Source organism: Scophthalmus maximus, chromosome 3, assembly GCF_022379125.1.
Source record: "Scophthalmus maximus strain ysfricsl-2021 chromosome 3, ASM2237912v1, whole genome shotgun sequence".
NCBI classification, from domain to species: Eukaryota; Metazoa; Chordata; class Actinopteri; order Pleuronectiformes; family Scophthalmidae; genus Scophthalmus; species Scophthalmus maximus.
In genome coordinates, this window is record NC_061517.1 from 6950001 (window position 1) to 6972723 (window position 22723).

Below are 22723 nucleotides of genomic sequence, written 5' to 3' on the forward strand. Positions count from 1 at the left end.
TGTGAATAATGTCCTTTCTTTTAATAGAGCTACACATTTTTTTTTAAATGAGATGTACGAGCTCTGACATTAACACACGAGACTCCTGTTCACATGTTGGCTCCTGCACAAGTTATACTTCTACATTGAATCGCTGTCGTAACTGCGATGTAGGTTGGGCATAGCTGCGTACCCTACATCGTATAGCCTGACGTGCACCTCCCTGCAAATCTAACTATCTGAAAATGAAGTAGTAACTAAAGCTGTCGGAAGAATGTAGAAAACCGTGAAATATTTCCCTCTGAAATGTTAAATTGTCGATATACGGAATTGCATAAAATGGAAAAACTCAAGAACCTCCAATTTATGCTAAATATTAATACTTAAGTAAATGTACTGAGTTACATTCCTGGCAAAGGTCAACATCTTTTTTTTTTCCATAACTTATATCAAGTATTTAGAATTTCCAAAACTCAAAACTCAATCTACTTAGTAAAAAAGACATCATATTAAATCATAAGTAAAATGAATATACTATCAAGTTATTGTAATATGGATTATTTCAGGTTTCAGCCTCGGGTGTTGTTCGTCTTTTTTCACAGGAAATCTCGTGACGCCGCACTGTAGGTCTCTGCTGACATCTGGACAACTGCTCTGCATATCAGACAGTACATGAGCCACTTCAGGTCACAGCCATGACATTTCGAGCCATTAAGCGGCCGGTGTAGAGTTGGTTGATGTATCTATGACTTTTGCATGACCTCCAGATGTGTCTTCGTGGCATTAACACACGAAAATGTCAGAAACACACATGTGTTGCACCAGAGCAACGCTGTGTCAGAGCTGTTGAATTTTTTTTCCGCAACATTAGCGGCTCGGCTCTCAAAATGTCCGTTCGTCCTCCCACCCACTTCAGTCGAGGCTGAAATATGTCAACAACTGTGAAATAGATTGCCATGAAATTGAATCTCAATTAATCATAATGATGGACTGACCTTTCTTCCAGTATCATCATGCCGTTTTTTTTTTGTTAACTGAAATGTCTCGACAACTATAGAATGGACTGCGATGACATTTGGTTCAGATCCATGTTATCGTGATAATGAAGTTTTAGCTTGACCAATAATGTTGTTTTTGGTGTTTTTACCAAATAACAGGAAGAACTAATGACATTCCCATCAGCCTCCACTGTGTTTAGTGCTAATAAGCAATAGTTAGAGCAGGTATCATCATATCTGCTAAACATCAGCATGTTACCCGGTCACTGTGAACCATCCATCCCATAATTTCCCGCCTTTTATTGGTCCAACAGACGGAAATTAGTGATGTTGTCAATCTGAGCAGGTTAGTATTTTGGCGTAAGTAACCACTGCTGTGCACACACGCACAGAGCTGATAGCGATTTGTAATTTGGGTGAACTGCTCCTTTAACCAAAGAGCGAGGGTGTGTGTGTGTGTGTTCATGTGTGTGTGTGTGTGTGTGTGTGTGTGTGTGTGTGTTCCTATGGTTGTGTGGACACATTCTGTTTTGAAACCATCATTGTGAGGACATGCTGCACTGCCAGAAATATTTTAGTAACACTGCATTTTTCTCCCAACCTGTGTGTGCGCGCGCGTGTGCGTTTGTGTTGGGTTGCATTCCTCTCCATATGTTCCTGATCCCGAGCCCTTCCCACTCTGTGCTAAAATCAGCAACACACACACACAGAGTGACAGCGTGAAACCTGCGTTGTCATAGCAACATCTCACTTGACTCTGCGACCATCTCTCCGCCGTCCCCTCTGCCCCTCCCCTCCTGTTACACGGCAACTGTCTCCAAGCAACATCCTCTTCCCGCCCCTCTCTCTCTTTCTCTATTGCTCTCTCTCTCTCTTTTCCTCTGATTGTTGGAGCCAAAGTTGACTATGAAAAAGGGAATGAAACAGAATGAATGGAGGGGAAGAAAAGGGGTGGAGGGGGAAAAAGAAAGAGAGTATATAACAGTGGAATGACAAGGGTGGAAGACAGAAGGAGAAAATGGAAAGGGAGGGAGTGGGAGGTGAGTAAGTGGAGGAAGCAGTAGGATGGAACGGGAGAAAACAAATAAAGAAAAGAAATGAAAGGAGAAAGGGGCAAAGAAGGAGAAATGACACAAAGAAGGAGAGAACGAGGAGAAAGAAGAAGGGAAGTTGGTGAAAGGGACAAAGAAAAAAGGAGGAAGGAGAGAAAGAAGGAAACTTGCAGGAAGAAGAAAGGAAAGAGAGAGAGAAGATTAAAATAAAATAATATTAAAATAAAGGAAACAATATTGGGGATAGAAAGGGAGAGGAACAGATGACACGGAGATGAAAGAGAGAGAGGCGGAATGTGTGTGAGTTAATAGAAAGACGATGGAGAGAAAATGGAGGATAGATAGAGAGATGAGTAAATAATGGATGTAGAAAGTGAGGGATAAACAAAAGAGGGAGGGAGAGCTGTTGTTTACATTATTCATCACCTTTTCTTACCTTCTTCTTTTCCTTTCTTTCCCTCTTTCTTCTTCTTTCATCATCCTACTTTTTTCTTTTTGTCTTTCACAGTTTCTCTTACTTCCATGCTCTCTTGCTTCCTTTCCTCCTCCCTTTCTCTTTCCCCTTCCCACTGTCACACCAATCCCTGTCTTCTTTCTTTACTCTCTTCATCATTCCTTCTTTCTGTATCCTCTCCTCTTTTCATCTCCTCCACTTCTGTTTTCTCCCCTCCTCCTAGTCTGTGCTTTCTTTCCTTTTTGCCCCCCCCAAGTTTACAAAAACACCACAGAAAGTCATTACTCTGCAGGTTCCAGAGAAGAATTATTACCGGCAAACTCATCTAAAGACACAGGTTCACACATTTCAGACAGGGAAGACAGATGGCCTGAAAGAGGAGTGAAGGAAGCGATCTATGTCAAAATAGAGAAACCATCCCTCGACAGAGGAGGAGGTCTGCGACACCATCTTTCTCCCAGCTACATCACTGTCCTTTCATATCTTCCCCGGAGACTTAACAACCATTCACTCTTGAGCTACATCCACACTACTGTACTCTGTTATCTTTTTTTTAAAACGGCGTTTTAAAACTGAAAAGATCTTCGCTCACACGAGCGCTTTAGCTTTATATCAGCGACTCTGTCTGTGCTTACACACCTGAAAATGTATATCACATGACCATTCACATACACTGGCCATGCACGTACCAGTATACACTTAGTTAGAGCTGAAGAAGTCTCTTGGATGTGTTTTAAAAAATCTTGAAAAGTTCAGCCGCTCATGATTCAACACCCTTTGTAAAAAAAATTATAACTAATGGTTTTGTATTTATCTATATGGAGGCACATTGGTACAGCCCTGTAACTTAAACCATTTTGTAGAAAACAATACATTAGATGATTAAATTTATATCATAAATGTTCAATGACTAATAAAACTACGAAAATCTTTGCTCGGGGGGAGGCTCTATTCCGAACATGCATATTAGTGTAAATTTTTCGCTGGACTGACCCTTTAACCTTGAATACACCAAGAAAAAACCCCACTCTGTTTTAAGCCAGTTCACCTTCTTCTTCTTTCTTTATTTTTTTCAGTAATCCATGAGAAGGAGCTGAAATGATGGGATCAGAGGGAAAAAATGAGGAAAATCACGGCTGGAGTAGGAAGGAATGGAAGGAGAGAAAAAGAAGATTTTTAAAAGACATGGTGGAGGAGGAGGGCGGCTTATGAGAAGTAATGATGAATTATAGAAGTTTGTCCTCAGGCTGGAGTCACTGTGGAGGGAGGAGGGGAGAGGATGGATGGATGGATGGATGGATGGATGGATGGAAGAAGAAGAACAGACTCTTAAGGACAACAGGGAGAGAGAGAGAAGGATGTGTGGGTCAATACATTTTGTCATTGAGCAGAGCAGAAAATTATGAAATGCCCCATGCAGCTCCCGTTACTGTGGAAACCTAGGGGAAGCTCTGTCATGTTTCATGCTTTGTTGCCCACGGTAACTGTCCTGAGACTGAAGGATGGAAAGCGAGAAAGTGAGATTCATTTCCAAACACGGAAGAGAGAGGGAGAGAGAGAGAGAGAGAGAGAGAGAGAGAGAGAGAGAGAGAGAGAGAGAGATGTAATGCTGCATTTTTATGAAAACAAAAATCACCAATAATCAATAACATTGAACGACATGACAGCTGGATTGCCCCCTGGTGGCTGGCTACAGTATAGGTCACAAACCCCTGCCCCCTCCATGTTAGCAGATGGGACATGGACCAAACAAAAACATACATTTTTAAAAACATGAAAACTGGCTCAGGCGTCATGACTGACAGCTGAGACTGACTCCTGATTGGTCGAGTTGCGTGTACATGAGTATCGCGGCTCCACTCAGCGATCTCTGCTGTACGGACTATATCTCCAAATGACATGACCAGCGTAAGATGACGGCGCCCGTATCCAAGATATTTGTACAACAGGAGGAAGTGCAGCCGCGTCGACAGTCTTTATTTATTGTCATTCATTATCTTAATATACAGTCGTCTTTATATTGATCATACACCTTATTGCTCAATAAGGGAAAATAGTGGATTTTAGAAATTCCCATGTCGTCAATCGTCCCAAAACACTTTGATTGTGTAAAACTGATGAGAACCAATCATCTTCACCTGAAAGGCTCCCAGCATTCCATTGTTGGCTGTGAATTGTGACTTGCATGAGTTTAGTATAACTTGATGAGAAGTGCACATTTCGTGTGTCAAGGTAAAAAAATCGTGAATGTGCTGCATTCACAGGCCGACACACTTTGCCGAAATGCATGCGGGTTTGCTCGTCTCAGTTTCTCAGCACATTCAAACTGAATGGTCCGTGAGACGAGTTCTAGTTCTCTACACCATGTCGGGATAATCAACTTACATATTGTAATGTAGAACAACTTTTAAACTGAATGTAAATATCCCGATTGAGGGAGAGAGAGGAAAGTGGCGCGAGACAGGGTTCATTATTGCTTTTTCAATCAGTATTGATTACTACTGAAGCTCTGGCAATACACAGTGGTGCTGTAATCCAACTCATATCTCCCCCAATGCCCAACAGTCCCTTTTATGAAACCTCATTTGAATCCACTAGATCCAACATTTGTATTTGGATCTGCAACAGATCTCACACAGTCATAGATATCAGCCCCCGCTAGATAGGCCTGATTTTCTTTTCGCCAACAGTAGAGCCATGAATTATTTCCTCGTTAATCTACACACTGAGATGCGATGAGGAATTGAAAAAGGATGCGGACTCGATGAAATGTTCTCGAACCGCGGCTCTAATCCCGAGTGTCCCTGGTTTGTCCGGTCACATATGGTCAGAACCATGTTTCTGGTAGATTTAACATGAACTCTGTGATTCTGATGTTGACCTTTATAATCGCTGAGCGATCCAACGAGTGTCACGTTGACAACTCTCTGGAGTTTTTTAAAATCCCGTCTCTGCTGAATTATAATCTACGGTGTCTGATGTCGCCATGTGGTGACACGTTCATGTGAAGGCTTTCAGCCCTCTGTGGGGTCAGCGTATCTCAGCTGCTGCTGCTGCTGCTGCATAGATTTGAATCTTTGTTTGTTTGTCAGTGAGATTAGGCAAAAAGTACGAGTACTCGTTGAACAGATCTAATTAAAGCTATATAACCTTTCTAAAAACAACCAGATGTGTTCTTACATTATATTTTCAACCCTTGAGAAATGTGTTGATATAAGCAAGGTATTGGTGCATCTCATTTGGTCCTGGTGGACTTTTTATCCAGTTTGAAGTCAAATTCTTTCATACTGAGCGAACGTTAAGCGGCAGCTCGGCTCACTGCCCCTCGGAGACGTCCGACAGCTTCAGAGAAACTGATTTTTTTAAACGTGAAGCTGCTTCATTCAGTGTTTTTACTGGATGGAATCAGCGGCTCAGGTTGTGTTTCATGAATCATTCGACTACTTTCTCTTTATGCCTCCATGCCGACTGCAGCCGCAACCAGAGGTGTTACTGTATGTGTTTGTCCGTCCGTCCGCCTGCGTCCCACACTCATGAGTCAGGGAATTTCTTTTTGATTTGGCTCAAATCTCTACTTGGACGTGTGTAGGTTGATAAGCATGTGGTGGTCAAGGGTCGAAGGTCACTGTGCCCTCATGACACTCATATTAGACCATAAATCAATAATTCATATTCTTATTATATTCCTTCAGTCTTCACAACATATGTTATGAGTCTGGACAGACATGGATGCAAAACACGAAGCAGGCTGTGATTCTAGTTTTTTAAATTGTATTTATCGATTATAAGAGCAGGACTTTATGAGTAAATATACAATCAAAAAGGAGAGAGAGAGAGACAGAGAGGGAAGAGGGGGAGTCGATGAAGGAGGGATGATGATGTGCCTCTGATGAAAAGCGAGGGAATGAGAGAGGTAGACACAGAGCAGGAGAGAGAGAGGCTGAGGCAGCACTGGATGGTTGCCCCCTCTCTCTTTCTCTCTCTCTCTCTCTCTCTCTCTCGCCCTCTCTCTCCCTCTTTCTCCCCCTCTCTCTCTCTCTCTCTCTCGCCCTCTCTCTCTCCCTCCCTCTCCCTCTTTCTCCCCCTCTCTCTCTCTCTCTCTCTCTCTCTCCCTCCCTCCCCCCTCACTCTCTCTCTCTCTCCCTCTCCCTCCCTCACTCTCTCTCTCTCTCCCTCCCTCTCTCTCCCTCCCTCCCTCTCTCTCTCCCTCCCTCCCTCTCTCTCTCTCTCCCTCCCTCCCTCTCTCTCCCTCCCTCCCTCTCTCTCTCTCTCCCTCTCTCTCTCCCTCCCTCCCCCTCTCTCTCTCTCTCTCCCTCCCTCCCCCTCTCTCTCTCTCTATCCCTGCCTCTCTCCATCTCTCTGTGGCCGCTCGCTCGCTCGCTCGCTCGCGCTCCTCCCGGTTGTTGTTGCAGCGGCGACGGCGGCGGCAGCAACGTCGATCAGCGGCAGCAGCAACAATGTGGTGCATCAACTGCGCCTCGGACAAAACGCCCGCAATCCTGCACAACAAGCTGCTCTACTGGTAAGAAAAAAAAAGCCCACGAGCCCGGAGACAAGCTCCGGCCGCCCCCACCTCCCCAACGCCTCTTTTGCGCACGGCGGATCGCTGGCTGCGCGTTTTCCGCCCGCGGTGCCGCACTGCCGCTGCGCCGCGGCTCCGCTCCATCGTCGGCGCCGCGTGTGTTTTTCGTTTCCTTCCTTGGAGCAGCTGATGGTTGTAAACATTGTTCGTGGAGTGCGTCATTGTGGGAGCGCGCGCTGCTCCGGGACGCCACGGTGGACGGAGCGGTCACGCAGCGCGCGTCACTGGTGTTTGTGTTGGAGTTGTAGGATGTGAGTGTTGTTCGTGTGGTCCTGTTGTGTCAGCGGGGGTCGCTGTTCTCTGGAGTGTTCGCGGAGGGGACGATTTGGTTACTTTACCTGTCGTATGTGCGCGCACATGCACACTTGTGCGCGTGCCTTTGCTTCTCTCTCTCTCTCTGTTTCAGTTCAAACACAACGTCTCTCTACCTGTTCCGCCTGTGCGCATTGATGCAGCTGTGAACTCCTTCAACTTTTACATGACCACGAAGAAGATAAAATATCAGATCAAACCCTCAACATCTTCCCCCTTTGTTTTCCTTTTTTTAAGTTAAGGAGCTCGGCTGCTGCACAAGGATACGGGATTTACGGCTGGTGGTTTTAAATCAGTCACTTATTTAAGGGCAGTTCTTCTTCCAAAAAGATGTTGAGGCAGTTTAGCCTGACGGGAGGGACAAGCTCGTGTAAAGCTTCATTTGTCACCACAGGAGGATTCAGCAGTGCTACTTTTCAACATTACTGTCGGTGCAGTGAGTTTTTTTGTTTGTCTGGTCTGGGCTCCGGTAGAAACATGGCGGTGCAACATGGCGGTGCAACATGGCGGCCTCTTTGAATGATAAATGCATAGCATTTGTATTGCACTTTTTTAGGCTTAACGAACATGCAAAGCACTTTGAGCAGAGTCACATTTACGCGTTCACGCGCTTTAATGCAGCGTCTCTATACTCCTATCTTCACTGACGTCAGGGGCGATCTGGGGCTCAGTGTCTCGCCTGTGGACACTTGGACATGCAGAGCACCGACATTTTCGACCTGGCATCCTCGTGTTCCAGCTCCAAATCAATTCTCAATTATCTTTGCAAAGAATGAGGACTGTGTGTTTAGTGACCTGGTCAGGTTCAACGTGGATCGCTGCAAGGAAAGGAATCCCTGCTCTTACTTCTCTCCACAGGTGCTTTGTCGTTATTAGTATTTTCTGCAGCTAAGCGACCGACCTCAGAGTAGACGATCTGCCTCCCGTTTACAGCGACAAGCGCCGGACCAGTGTACGTGCAATGGTCGTGTGATATGTGTTGAGTCACCTGACCTGTCAGTTATGATACAGTATGAAACTATGTTCATGTATCTCACCTACACACGTTCCTGGCTACATCCGCAGACGCACCTGGTCGCTTTTCTCGGTTCCTTCTTGTAGAATTTGAGTTTGGTAAATTTGTGGCATCTGAGTGTTCAGAGACAGACTGAAAACATCACAAACCAGCCAGCGGATATATGATCTTCCCTAAAATTGGAAAAGAGCGCAGATATCCCTGTCTTCCTCTCTCTCTCTCTCTCTCTCTCTTGCTATGTGGGGTTACGTTGTTAATCTGCCTCAGTAACGAGTCGGCTGTTGGCGCGGCTGCGAGGCTGACCGCTGTTTCTCTGACCCGTCAGACCCGACAGTCACACTGTGATCCTGCCAACCAGCAGACGGACAACACTAACACCCCCGGTTCAAACCAACCAGGGCCGTTCTGTGTGGAGTTTTCATTTTTCTCTCCGGCTTCCTCCCACGGTCCAAAGTCATGCAGAGTGGGTTTGGAGACTCTTAATTGACCGTAGGTGTGAATGTGAGAGTGAATGGTTGTTTGTGTCCGTGTGTTGGCCCATGGTGAACCCCGCCTCCTGCCCAATGTCAGCTGGGTTTGGCTCCAGCCCCCCCCCCCCTATAGGATAAAGTAGTATAGATAATGGGTGGATAGATAGAATGACACTTATAGGTATCAGTCCCTTAAATATACCTGATTGTTTTCATGAAGATCCATGAATTATTCCCTGGAAAGTCTGTGAAAATGTTTTTTAAAAAACCATCCTATCTCACAATGATAAAGAAAGTGATTAAAATGTTTTCCTTGTTCTACCCCTTTGTCTGGATCCACCTCAAAAAAGAATGGGTTCTTTCTTGACCCATGTTTGTTCCCTCTCACTCAGATAACAGATCTCGACTGAGTATTTAGATTTATTATTTTATTGTAATTTTTTAAACCTTTGTTCACTCATTAATATTGAAAACTGATCCAACGTTGATTTGATGGTGGATTTGGAAGGATCCAGAGTCAATAAGCAGATTATTCAACACTGGATTTAGATTTGATGGAAGAAATGCTTCAAAACCCAAATGCTCTAGCTTAAATCAAATGAAATATAGTCATGTTTATTGAAACCCCAACCCAAAATGAACACTTCACTGACGTGGATAGAGTCAAAGGACATTTGCTCAGTTGTTCAGTCTGCATGTGTGTTTTTCACAGATGTTGAATCATGAATTCCAGCTGTTTCTGTCAGAACAAATGTGTAGTGTATTGGAGTCGCCCTGTTTTCAATCGCGGCTTCATTCCTGAAGTTTCATTTCCGTCCAGGACACTGCAGCATTCAGAATCAGTGCAGATTCAAACAGTCGCAGTTAAAGCTTTGTTAGTTAAGTATCCGTGAAGAACAGTAGCTTCATGTCGGTACCCAGAGGAGTCGTTTTTTAGCCGGTCGGTACAGGTGGGAATATGACCCCGAGGCCCAGCAGTGTGGAGCTTCATTAGCTCTCTGCTCTGCCAGTGGGAGTGTTGAAGACATAAACTGAGTCATGCAAGCTGCTTGGTAAGCGTCGCTGAAGGAGTTGACTCAGCAGCATTGTTGCTTTAATCCCGGAGGAGCGAGGCTGTTGCCTGGAAACCTCAGAGATGATTCTGACCCGACTCGCCGCTCTGGCTTTCTGGGACAGATTCGAGCTGTAAGCTCGGCTGATAGCGCTGAGCGGGATCGATGCCACGGGGGTGAAGGATGCTACAGGACATTATTTTACACCGTATGAAAGTCTTGACGGAGCTAACTACATATCAATGATTAAGCTGTTTTAGTCTTACTAGTGGTGGAGATAGTGTAGATTTTTCTGAAGGTGGCAGTGGAGGAAAGGTCACAGGGTCATTAATATATGAAGGATTCATCCTCTGGGGACCAGGAGTGTGCACGCGTCATGGAAATCTATTCATTTGATTTAAATTTTCCTTTGTATGAGTGGATTTTTTTGTCTTGATGATGGTGCTAAGGTCAGGAGGTCAACAAAACTGTCAACAAAAATGACTACACCCGCAAACACACTGCATGGCATTTTTTTAATCACTTGTTATTCCTGCAATGGACAGAAAAAAAAACATCCCAGTTGACTATATCAGATGCCTGAATGATAAATGCTGACCAATATGAAATATTTGACGGTTTAAAAAAATCTGATAATGGCCCATAAAAAATGGCCCTCAGTAGAGTGCAGACCTTCGCCGAGGCCCAACAGTCCCCTTATGAAACTACATTTAAATCCACTAAATCCAGATTTTCATTTGGATAAACATCAAATTCAGACACACATAGACATTCCCCTGAATATCCCCTGATTTCTTTCATCAAAATCCATCACTTATTTCCTGGGAAATTGGTGAAAATGTCCAAAACGCCATATCTCGTGAAGAAAGGCGATAAAGGATTCCCGAATCTGCCCTTTGTCCGGATATGCCCCAAAATTGAATGGGTTCTGTCTTGCTCCATCCTTTAAGCAAGTTTCATGGAAATCCAATCAGAAGTTTTCGAACAAACAACTGGATACGGGTTAAACATGACCTCCTTGGCGGAGGTAAAACCTGGGGTCTTGAACTTGAACTGACGTCAATAATTTTAATCCATCAACAATTTTTTTTGCATTTTACACAGATGTTAATGCGACAAATGAAGTGTAGGATAAGTCGAGGCATAGCACTGAAGATCTGCTGACGTGTGTGTGTGTGTGTAGTGTAGAAATGCTCTGAGCTGACATCTCATGTTCGTGTACACGTCGGATTAGTTCCCTCAGCAGGATCCTCGCTGCTGCTCTGATTCTTTCGAAGAGCTCCTTCAAAGAACAGAGGATTTTCCTTGTATGTGGACCATATGCTATAAACGTTTTCAACATGATTCTTCTCCGGGGAGCTATCACGCTCGTTTCCTGCTTTATATTTTTGATTCTGGAACTCCACTACAGCAGCTTTGCCAGTCCTTCTCCATCTCAAAATGCCTGTTTTCATGATGCCGCTCAGTTGAGCTTCGGACTGAAGCGGGCGATATCAGCTCAGATTGGTGGATTATCACCACAGAGGCCTATCGAGAGGCAGCGCCGCCTCATCCTCCGAACAGTGTGGAGGGTCTCAAACTGTAAAACCACGTAACAGATCAGAAATCAAAGTTCTCATACATAAAAGGCGATAGCGATGTGTCTAATAAATTGTTCTGGCTCTGATTATCATCCTCCTGAAAACTGGAGTCTAAGCCTGAACACATCACTGTCTGGTCGGTCTGACAGAATGTGCCTTTAGCAGATTCACTGTTCAGTGCATTCCTGTGCTTCTCCTGTTTCCTCAGACAGACTGAGGCATGATGCAGCAAAATGCGAACTACCCTGCGCTATACAGTGTGCGAGTGTGTGTGTGTGTGTGTGTGTGTGTGTGTGTGTCAGTGTGATGTGGGTGGATGATTAGGGCTTATTACGTCTGCTCAGCTCAGATCCTATATACTCCAGCTTTACTGCAGAAGGAGGAGAAAAGGGCTCATATAAACAGGCTGCACTGCTCCAACTGTGGCTCATAATGTGTGCGTGTGTGTGTGTGTGTGTGTGTGTGTGTGTGTGTGTGTGTGTGTGCGTGCGTGCGTGTGTGTCTGTGTTTGTGCGTGCGTGTGGGCTGGTGTGTGTTTTCTGTATTTAAAATGAAAATAACTGGCAGAGCAGCAACAGTCAGACTCCCAGGCCTTGAAATCAACACGGGTAAAAATGAGCTGGGTGGGTTGCTGTCACGGGATGTTCACGTTCTTACCGTCTCCTCAAACTCGGAGGTGCTCGGAACAAACAACTAAATAGGCGACGCCTCAACGCTGCGTCTCTGTGGGTCGTTGTGGCAGAATGAAGCGCGAGAGTTCGGCTTCTTGTTTACCATCAATATGAAACTGAAGTGAGACCTGTACACGGCAAAGGTCAAAAGGTTAGCTCAACGGAAAATGTTTCCCTACATAAATTTTGAATTTCCGGCCAACTCAACCTACTTTCAGTTTCACAAAACCAAGATGGCGCCGGCCAAATGGACAAACTCAAGGCTTCCACATGGCAGTTCACGAACCAGTGTGTGACATAATAATTCTATGCACAGCATTTTTCTATTCTTTCACACATTATTCCCACACTGACGAAATCGCTGTCAAGGGCATTTTGGGTTTCAGGGTCTGACCCAAGGCCACTTGGGCATGCAGATTGGAGGAGCCGGGGATCGAACCACCGACATTCTGGTTAGTGGGCAACTGACCAGTAGACCCCAGTCTTCATGAAAGCCCCTGCAGAATTGCTCCGTAGACCCCATTTTAAACTCGCCTGGTCTCCTCCTCTGGTCAAAACTTACAATTTAGTGTTTTCCAATTTAAATTAAGTATTGAGGGAAACTTAATAAAGTTAGTTAAAGTAAATGCCTCGCTAAGTTTGCAAAGCCATTAAATACTTTTTTCCCAAACACAGTTACCCGAGCAATTAAAATGTTTGCGTTTTTACTGTGTGTTTTGTGTATTTGACAGAAGCAATGCGACTGAAGGACAAAAAGACGCAGTCATCTGAGAGACAGCTGCAACAGAAAAAGAAAAAAAAAGCTCCACTCTTTTACAGCACGTAACAACTAAAACGTGTTTTTACCGTCGTAGGCATCAGATTCAGATCAGACGGATCAGTCCTGCGCGGGTAAATCATTATGCAACCTACTTTTTCAATTTGCTCTCACGATGCAGGAACTGTACCAGGATCAGTCCGAAAACCTTTCCAAAACCCGATCCGCAAAAAATCAGGTTAAGTTTCAGAAACAGGAGCGTGACTAGTAGAGACTAAAGTTGTGATTGTCTCATTGTGAATGTTGAAATCTAGGCTCTTTAGTACATCAGGACTTCTGACTTGTTATGTGGATCTTTAGCATAGAGATTCAGAGTGAGCGGTGACTTTTGATCAGTCCTATCATGTACTAACTGGATCAGTGGGACAGTGATCACTAGGTGATATTGATATTTTAAATTTGTGCATCCTCTCTGCGTAGTTATCAAAAGATTAGTCGGCTGGTCGGTCGATTTTGCTCTTGTCAGACCAAATTCTCATAAGTCAAACAGATGGCCGTCTGTCACCAGGTCAAAGAAGTCGTCGGTGGGGCTGCAGTGTGAATTGATGGCCGGATATTGGCGATCCATTTACAACCACAAAAAAACTAATATCAAGCAGAAACTGATATGTTCTGTCCTCCGCTCTGCTTCTGCATCAGCGGTACACCTTCACACTGAAGGCGCAGACAGACTGGTGTGTGTGTGTGTGTGTGTGTGTGTGTGTGCGCGCTCGTGCCTGCGGGGTCAAGTCACAAGTGATGTATGTGGGAGATGCAAAAATATAGTGGGGCAGATGAAAATTGATTGTAACTCAATAATGCTACTAATAATAATATTCAATAATTAAATAATGATGTCAAAAATGTTCTGATCTTTGTGATCATCAATGAGATCTTCATCTATCTGCACAATCCCAGTAGGTATTAGTATTGAGACGAACCTGAGGTTATAGGAATTTTTAAAAAAAAACTGGGCAGGGTTAATATTAAATGGTTGATCTGTTTATTAAAACACCAATTGCACACTGTCCCTGTTTTTCACATTTAGGCACAATTGTCTCCAGAATTATTTTTTAAAATTTGTTATATAATCATTTCTAAAAAATTATCATTCAATTCAAAAGGTTCAATGTGATATTGTATATTTGTCTTCTTACTTAGAAAAGAAACCAAGATCGTCGTTCATGGAGATAATGACCCCAGAGATCAGTCTGAGACTAGAACAGCTTCACTTTGTCACCGGGAATATAACAGATCAGAAATAGAGCCGAGAATCACACACGTCGTACAGTCTGACGCTTACGTTTCAAGGCATGTGATGGAGTTTGTTTGTGTGTCTGTGTGTGTGTGTGTGGGTGTGTGTGCATGTGTGTGTGTGTGTGTGTGTGTGTGTGTGTGAGAGAGATTTGACTGGTAATTAACTCATTAATGTTCTCAGGTCCCCTTTTGGCATCAGGTTAAATCTGAAATATCGTCTATAAGACGCTTCTGCTTTTCACTTTTAACTCCATTAATCCTCGTCCTTGTCGGTCGACCCTCCTCTCGTCACATGATCAGACTCAGTTCAGTTTGATCGTGTTTCACTTACACAAGAGAAAAGGCTTCTCGTGATTTTTTTTGGATCAAAAGTTTGTCAGAAAACCTAATCGGCAAGTTTCACCTTTCATCAAAAAATATCTTTTCTCTCTACAACAGAGCTCAAATTACTACGATCGTCATGGAAACTGGAAACTGACTTTCAGTCGACACATAACCCGTATTGTTGTCAGTATGTCAGACGACACACGGAGGCCTGGATCCTGCCTCGTCTGCCTTTTCTGAACATTCAGCCTCTCTATATCTTTGTCTGTCCCTTCCTCATCTCTCGCATAATTTGTCCTCCATTTTCCCAGCAGCCACTTCCCTGCCCTCCTCCTCCTCATCGCTCTTCATCTTCCTTCTGTCTTTGTGCTTCTTGTCCCCTGCTGTCCTCCAGCCACATGCTGCCCTCGTCTCCTTCATACTTATTATATCCCCCCTTTCTTTCTTTTTGTCCTTATTTTCTGTTTCTTTTCCCCTCTTCCTCTTTTTTCAACCTCCTGCCATCCTCCTTTTTTCCCCTCTCATCCCAGTCGTCATTGTCTAGTTTTCAAGCTTCAGGCAATATCCGATTTTCCTGTCCCTTCTCCTCCTCCATCCTCCTTTCATACCTCTGTCCTTCTCCTTTATCTTGGCACCTCCTTCATCTCGTCCTGCTCGTTTAACCCTGTACCGTACTGAGTCCCTTTATCCTTCTCTTTTGCTTTCTTCTTGTCCTAGTCCTTCACCTAATCCTTCAACCACTTTCCTCTCCTTGTTAAACCTCCACTCCTCCTCGCTCTCCTCCGTGTTTTTTTCTCCCTGATGCTTTTGAATCTTCATCCACATTCCTCTTCATCTCCTCCTCCTCCTCTTCCTTCCCACCTGTCCTTTTCCCCTGCTCTGGCCGACGGCCTTTCGCCAGCACAAACAGAAACGTGTGTTGAGGCTCAGCTGTCGGTCTCTGGCAGCAGTGTGTGCAGTGGGTGACCTGCGGTGACTTTGCCGAATAGCTGTGCGGCCGCGCTGCAGGTTGTGTTTTTGGCGACAGGCTAGCCTGACGTGAGAGAGAGAATGTATTTTTAGCAGCGCGCGCAGGATCAGTCGACAAGCGGCCAAGACCACATCAACACCACTCAGACTGTTTTTTTGAAGATCCCGGCTACAGCACAAAGACATGACAAGCTGTCATCCTGTAGTGTTTCTGCATTTTAAGTAGCCTCTCCACAGTAAAGCCCTAAATACCACTGAAATAGAGAATTAAAGCCTGAAAACAGCTTGAAAATGCAGAAAACCCAACACAAACTAGCATGTCTCTCAGTAAAGCACATACCCTCGCCAGGGCCAAACAGTCCCCTTAACTTCAACCGAGCCGCAACCAAATTGTACACGCTCATAAATATCAGTCCTCTAAATAGATTTGGGAAATCTGTGAAGATTTCACAAAACACCCTTTCTCTCAATTTTAATGAAAGTGTTTGGTCAAATCTGCACCAAAATTGAATGGGTCCTTCCTTGGCCCACGTCCCGTCCTCCACCAATTTTCATAGAAATCTGTGTAGTTTTTGCGCAATGCTGACAAACAAAAAACCTTTTAATGCGGGTCAGGTTCCATACGCTCAATATTTTTGCAGTAGTTTGACAGCCATGAGGAGAGCTGCGGTTGCCATGGTCACGCTGACTGATGAGCCGGATAAGATGAACATCTGTCTGACCAGACGGCAGCTTTCCCTTACTCTTGTCTTAACTCTGGCTGTTCTTTATGTTTTGTCGGGCGGCTCTGACCTCTGGCCCTTTATCCTCCTTGCTTGCGATGATACGACGTGGGAAGTGAAGCTTGACAGGATTTCTTTCCTCGTTGATCCCGGCTCCCTCTGCTCTCGCTGCAGCAAACAGCTCCTGCGGGCGTGGAGCGGCGGTGCAGCGGGAGGCCGTTCATCGGTCTGCGCTGCACGTGACGCCACCGATCGCACCCTGTCAGAAGCTTCGCAATTTTTCTCGTTTGAAGGGCTGGTGCATCACAATAGGTCACGAGTAGTGAATAATTAACTGAATGAAAGATGATGATGAAAAGAAGGCTGCACGACAGAATGCAGCTGTAGCATCTGCTCGAAGGCTCGTTTCCCTGAACACAAAGACGGCAGTTTAGATTTGGAGTCCCCTACAATTAAACCTCGCACCAAGGCATCTCTGATAGTCATTTCCAGAGCTACAACCACACCATACTGTACATGTCAGTTATAAGTGTCCACTTCATGAACTGGCAAAACTAATGATACATGTAAAATATATTCCCTATTTAAACTAATAGCAGCATGAAATTAAATAAGTATGGCTGTTGTATGGATTTGCACTTGAATATTCATGTTAATATTAATGTCAACAATATGCTCAGTTACACCAATAACCAATAGTGATGTCACAGTGTACTGACTTCTACATCACTGGAGCGAGGTGAGCAGTAAAAGCGAGATTTTCATGTTTTTCAATAAATAGAAATAAAGTTAAATGTGCCCATTTAACTTTGAGGCGAAACACATTATTTCTGTTTGGTTTAAAATTAAAGTGAAATTACATAAACATCCTACTCATTGTAGTTTTCATTAAAAATGTAGCCAACAATTATATTCTGGATCAATCATTTTATTTATATAAAAAACATTAAAAAAACAACTGAAAAACACCAAAAAAATGCCAATGACAAAATAGATAGAAGATTTGTTTCACTATGTCAGACGAAGAAGAGCAGCAAGCACTTACTGTACATTTGAGAACCTCAGGCGATTGGGGTGATTGGCATTTTAGATTGAATCATGACTCAGGACTTTTTAAAAGTCAGTTACAGGTTTGTAGCCTGTGTTTCCATGTTCCAAACATGCAGAAGAGCAGGTTGACGGAGACAAACAACCGTGAGGCAGTGATTCTACTGTTGAACATCGTATATATATATAAACGTTTGTGGAGGCTGTGGAAGTGATTTTGATGTACTGATGTACTTTTGTCTGATGTCCAAAGTTTTAAATTAGTTTAACCGGGTGGCGAGTGAAGCTGTGCAGTGTCCAACAAAGCCCTGAGGTCTAGATTAATATTGATAATATGGTAAATACTTGGCCGAGAGCATTTGATTGTCGTTTTTATTCATTATTAATGTATTTGCGTCACTTTTGCCATGTCATGTTGCAGTCTTGACCTCCTCCCCCCCCCCCCCCAATCTGCACACCCTCCTTCCCCAAAGCGACCTAAGTGGAAATATGCCCTTGGGCTTTACTTTAATGCACTAAGTGCCTTGGCAACGCTTTCTTTTATTCCCAAAATTAAACTGTCAAATAAAACCCGGTCAATCAATATTCTGCTGAGTCTGAGTCTGGCGACCACGATATATAAATGCTGTTCCTCTCCAGAAAAAAATAAATGGCACCCAGGAAACACTCAGGAGTTGATGCTGTTTTTCCTCTGGTGCGGGAGAGGGAGCCGCCGCAGCGTACCGCACTGGAGACGTTTCCCTGAACAGCAACAGATATTTCCATTTCTTTCTTTCTTTCTGTTTCTCAAGCATCTGCTGGACATCAGGTTGTATTGTCAAGACAGTAGTGTACAACTCTGAACTGTCATCGCCAATCTGAGCTTCACGGTCTTGTCTTTGAGGTTTACGCAGCATGCTGCCCGCGTTGTTGTTCCACATTGTTGATGCAACCCTCCTCATTAGTATTTTTGAGTGCCTTGATTCAGAATCCATCTTTGGCCACAACTTGAAAAGGCAGACTGTATATAAAAAATGGACGTAGTCACCAGTTCCAGCAAATGAAGCCAATGCGGAAGTGTCTGAAGCCTGTATTTTCTGGAATGACCAGCAGAGGGAGACTCCCTGGTTGCAAAAAGAAGTCAGTTTCTATAGAAATCTATGAGAAAACGAGTTTATGGTCTCAAATCCATAGTTAAAAGTCTTGTCCAACACAGCATGATGTCCATTTTGTAAATGAATGTCCTATTTAGAATAAGAAAGCACCATAGCATGAATACAGCCTGATTGACAGCTGGTCTGTCCAATCATGCATGGTTGCAGGCGGAGGTGGGTGGCAGTTAGCGAGCTCTCACTCAGACCCACCCCCCAATTCTATGTCCGGTTTTAAAGAAGCCAACATGGCGCTGGTCAAAATGCAAAACTGGAGGCTTCATAACGGCAGTTCGCTAACCAACGGGTGACGTCCTGGTGGGTCGCCATTTGGGCGAAACCATAAAACAAACAAACGAACAAACTCTTGTCTAAACACAATATCAGTCAAATGTAATCCATAGTCCATGCTTAGAGCGGGCCCGGCCATGTTTGCAATTTGTGTTCACTTCCTTTTGTCCTCAGTTCCTCACGTGAAGTTAGAGGTACGTCGAATAAGCGGATGTCAAGGTAATCAAGACAAACAGAGAATAGAGATTCCTCCATTTACACACAAATTTGCACAAATTCTAAATTTCATGTTCAGAATTTCAGGTGAAGAAGACATTAATGAAGCTTTTTATCTCCCACGCTCAACGACGCCTCAAATGAACAAATTCTGTGACCATCTTTAACAAAACCACAGGAAACAACTGCTCTGAATTATCCTGAACAAAGTCGGCGTTTGAACGTACATTTGTCCTGGAAGATCTCGGAAATACTCTTCTTCAGCCAATCCTGCGGTTGTGGCTCGACTCTTTGCAGACGCTACATATTTCAATTTAGTCATTTGGACTCTCCTGCACATGCACACACTCACCTTCACTGCCATGATTCATCCTGTTTCAGGGGGGAGCAGAGGGCAACGACGCTGGACCAGAGCGATCCAGCCAAATGGTTTCGGCTGCCACACAAACTCTGAAAATAGAACCTGAAATAGACTTCAAGCTGCTTCACTGCACAAATCCTCCTCAGGGCTTGCCTCATAGCTGTCGTTAAGATTAATGATGCCGGGCAGAATAGAGTTATGATATTGATTTTATATATTTAAAAAAAAAAAAAAAATATTTTACTACCCCCTAATGAATGAACGGACATAAATGAGATCAATGTCATACGATGAGACAAGATGAACTTTCTAGATCCCTGAGGGGAAATTGAATTATAGTATCAGCGAAGAACACAGAGCGGGTAGAGGAACAAATATTGGGCAAACGTAGTACTCAGAGTATGAATTAAAGGACCAATATAATGATACACTAGTTAAAGTGTTTTATGATTAGATAGAGATGATATTTGTTGGCGTGCTATAGTTAATATTGAGCTCAGGTCTTCAGTGAAATCCGTCCCACTTCAGTCCAGCGACATTATTTTTTCGTTGTGGAGAGTGAGTTTGTCACAGAGGCCTGTTCATGTTAGACTGGAAACCCTGGGAAAGCCTGTCTCTCCCAAAATAGATTATTTTTAGCCACGCTAGTGATCTAGTTGTGCTGTGTCCATTGGGAGATCCGGTATTTAGTCCAGACTGAAACATCTTGACAAGTATATGATAAATGTCATTAAACTTTGTACAGACCTCCGCGGGGCCCAGCGGATGAATCCTGCTGACCCTAATCATTTTAGTTTCCTACCCCAGATCTTTCATTTAGCACTAATTGTAAAAATATACTGTGGTTTATGAACAAACTACGTGCAAAACGAATGACATTCCCATCCGCTTCTGCTGCACTTGTGTTTGCCATTAACTAGCAAATATTATTATTATAAAGATATTTATCATCATGGTAAAGATTGTACCTGCTACACATGTACTCATTAGCATTGTGATTGTGAGCCTGTTAGTTTTAGTCGGGAAAAGTGGTTCAAGTTAAATTCATCTGTGAATCTCTGCTTTCAGAAGCACGGTAATATAATGACTTGACTAAACTTATATGCCTAGTTGGAAATACTCTCGCTGGCCCCGGCTAAAGTTCGACAGTCACAAAAGCTCCCGTAGCTTCTGTTTTTGTTCGTCGTTTCATATTTCTACACATCTCCTATAATTTAAAAGATAAAATTACATTTCACAGAGCTGATCCTGCTGATGGTCGGATAGTTAATGTTAGCACCTTGGCTTAGCTGAATTATGAACGAGACAGTAGATTCACGCCATTGCTTTGATGCACGGACTCCTGTTTTGTAACAAAATGCTGTTCTGTGCGGCAGTTAATTCGATGACAAGACAAGGTCAAATGAAAGGTAGCTTCATCTTTTGCGGCCTTTGCGGCTCTCCAAGATGGTTGGCTGTTGGCGAAATGTGCAAGTTTACGTGTCAAAGTTCGTCAAACTCGCGGTTGAAACTCCAGTTTAGTTTCATCGTCAATGCTCACGAAGATTCAGTTGGAAGATATTGACTAAAATTGAGCTCACTGCAGCACTGCAACATCGATGAAATGACCCTCCAGCAGGTATCTGCTGTGGGAGACCATCGCCCTGCACCAGTCTTACAGTGTAAAAATCCCCCATCATGTCACGTAATCACGTCTGCAAAGATGCTTTGTCAACATATTTTCAGGCCTTCTGATTAAAAGTTTCCCTGCATGTTGATGAGAGTCGACTCAATGAAAAGCAGAAGATCTTTTTTCTTATTTGGAGTTTGGTTTTTATCTGCACTGTAAACAGAGCTGTGGATCTCAGAGCGCTTTGTTCTGTATTGAATCAACGGGCGGTTTATTGGTTTATTCCGTGTGTTTGTTTTTCCTCCATGACAAAAAAAATGTTAATGCTTTGTTTGCCGATAGTAGAATTGCAGAGGGGAGGATAGCATGAGCCTTAAACATGGGAAATTAAAATGTGAGAGCGTATAGTATGTGTCGTGTTTTAGGGCTGACAAAAAGTTCATTTGTCAATCTCAAGAATTTGCTCTTAATCACCTCTGCCAAGTAGGTTATGTTTTCACCCCTGTTTGATTGTTTGTCTGTTTGTTTGTTGGTTGGTTGGTTGGTTGGTTGGTTGGTGGGTTTGTCAGCAGGATAACACAAAAACTGCTGTGCGGATTTCCACAAAAACTTGGTTGAAGGATGGGACAAGAAAGAACCATCACATTTTGAAAAATCCAATCATATGTGGAGGACTGATATCGATGAGTGTGTGAGATTTGGTACAGCTCGATTGGATTTAAGGACCGGTACCGAGTGCCATTCTAGTTGACAATAGAAACAGCAAATGGCAAAATACCCTCCCGATGAGGTCCATTGTGAACGTCGCCATTTCCATGACAACGTGAAGATCAGACACTGAGTAAAAAGCCTTCGTCTGAACGTAAAGAGAATTGATGACAGTGCGTAAACACTAAATCGGACCTCAGGCCTCCTCTCAGTGTCAAAGCAGCGGAATGCTGAAAGATGCTGAAAGGTTTCGCTTCACTTTCATAGTCTACAGTCACTCTCGGTCAGAAAAGAAGAGCCGATCTTTCGGCTGAGTTGACTTGAGCCTCCTTTTGACTTTGATTCTTCCTGCATCAGCTGACACTCGGGGGCAGTCGAGCAGGTTCTTTCAGCTCTGTGATGTTCAGTCCTGGAGGTAGAAACTGAGCCAAAAGGATTAAAGCAGCAAAGTGAAGGATGGATGTAAGACATTTTTCAGGAGTTTGTATGTTTGTAAGTTGTCGTAACTGAAAAACGCGATCACTGTCAGATACTCAGATGTTATCCATCATGGAGGAACACATATATTGATCATTATTTATATGATATAAAAGCCTTCCAGGGGGCCCCTCGGGGCAAATAACGTGTTCTTGTGCCCCTAAAGTGACCTTCACTATACATGGCAATGAAATTATTTCCCCAGGTGATGATCTTACATCTTGATCAATCGCCTGGCAAAAAATGAACTGGCACCAATCTGGGTTCCTAATCAATCGATGTGCTTCTTCTCAAATGTGAATATTTATTTGTTTTCCTGGTTTTCTTTGATTGCGCAATTTATGAAAACATTTGGGATTTTTGATTGTTGGTCTGTAAAAAAATAAAACATATTTGATATGTTCACTTGGCCGTCAGGGAATAATGATGGACTTTGTGGGGGGTGTCACCGTAGGTCAGACTGAATAAAGAAATCTGTCCGTCCATCATCACCAGGCTGGACGTGACAACAGCTCTGAGAAAGGGTTGTTTTGAGACTAGAGCCACTGAATGTCTGACGACCGTCACTCAGAGTGACGCTGATGGAGGTGACAGTTAAAGAAAGGTCAGCTGAAGAGCAGAGACCTGGATCAGAGAGCATGAAAAAACATT

At 43.7% G+C, this 22723-nt stretch overlaps 1 protein-coding gene across 6 annotated transcripts in view; it reads left to right on the top strand.

The window, feature by feature from the left end:
• LOC118316872 (IQ motif and SEC7 domain-containing protein 2-like) overlaps positions 1–22723 on the top strand; it is a 112846-nt gene that overhangs the window by 59206 nt on the left and 30917 nt on the right. The window contains exon 1 of one of the 6 annotated variants that reach the window (XM_035645130.2): positions 6858–7005. The exons of the other annotated variants lie outside the window; for them this stretch is intronic. Within the exon in view, the coding sequence (XP_035501023.2) occupies positions 6941–7005 (65 nt within the window). The 5' untranslated portion in view covers positions 6858–6940. Of the gene's footprint in view, positions 1–6857; positions 7006–22723 lie in introns of those variants that run through there. 6 annotated transcript variants of the gene reach the window in all.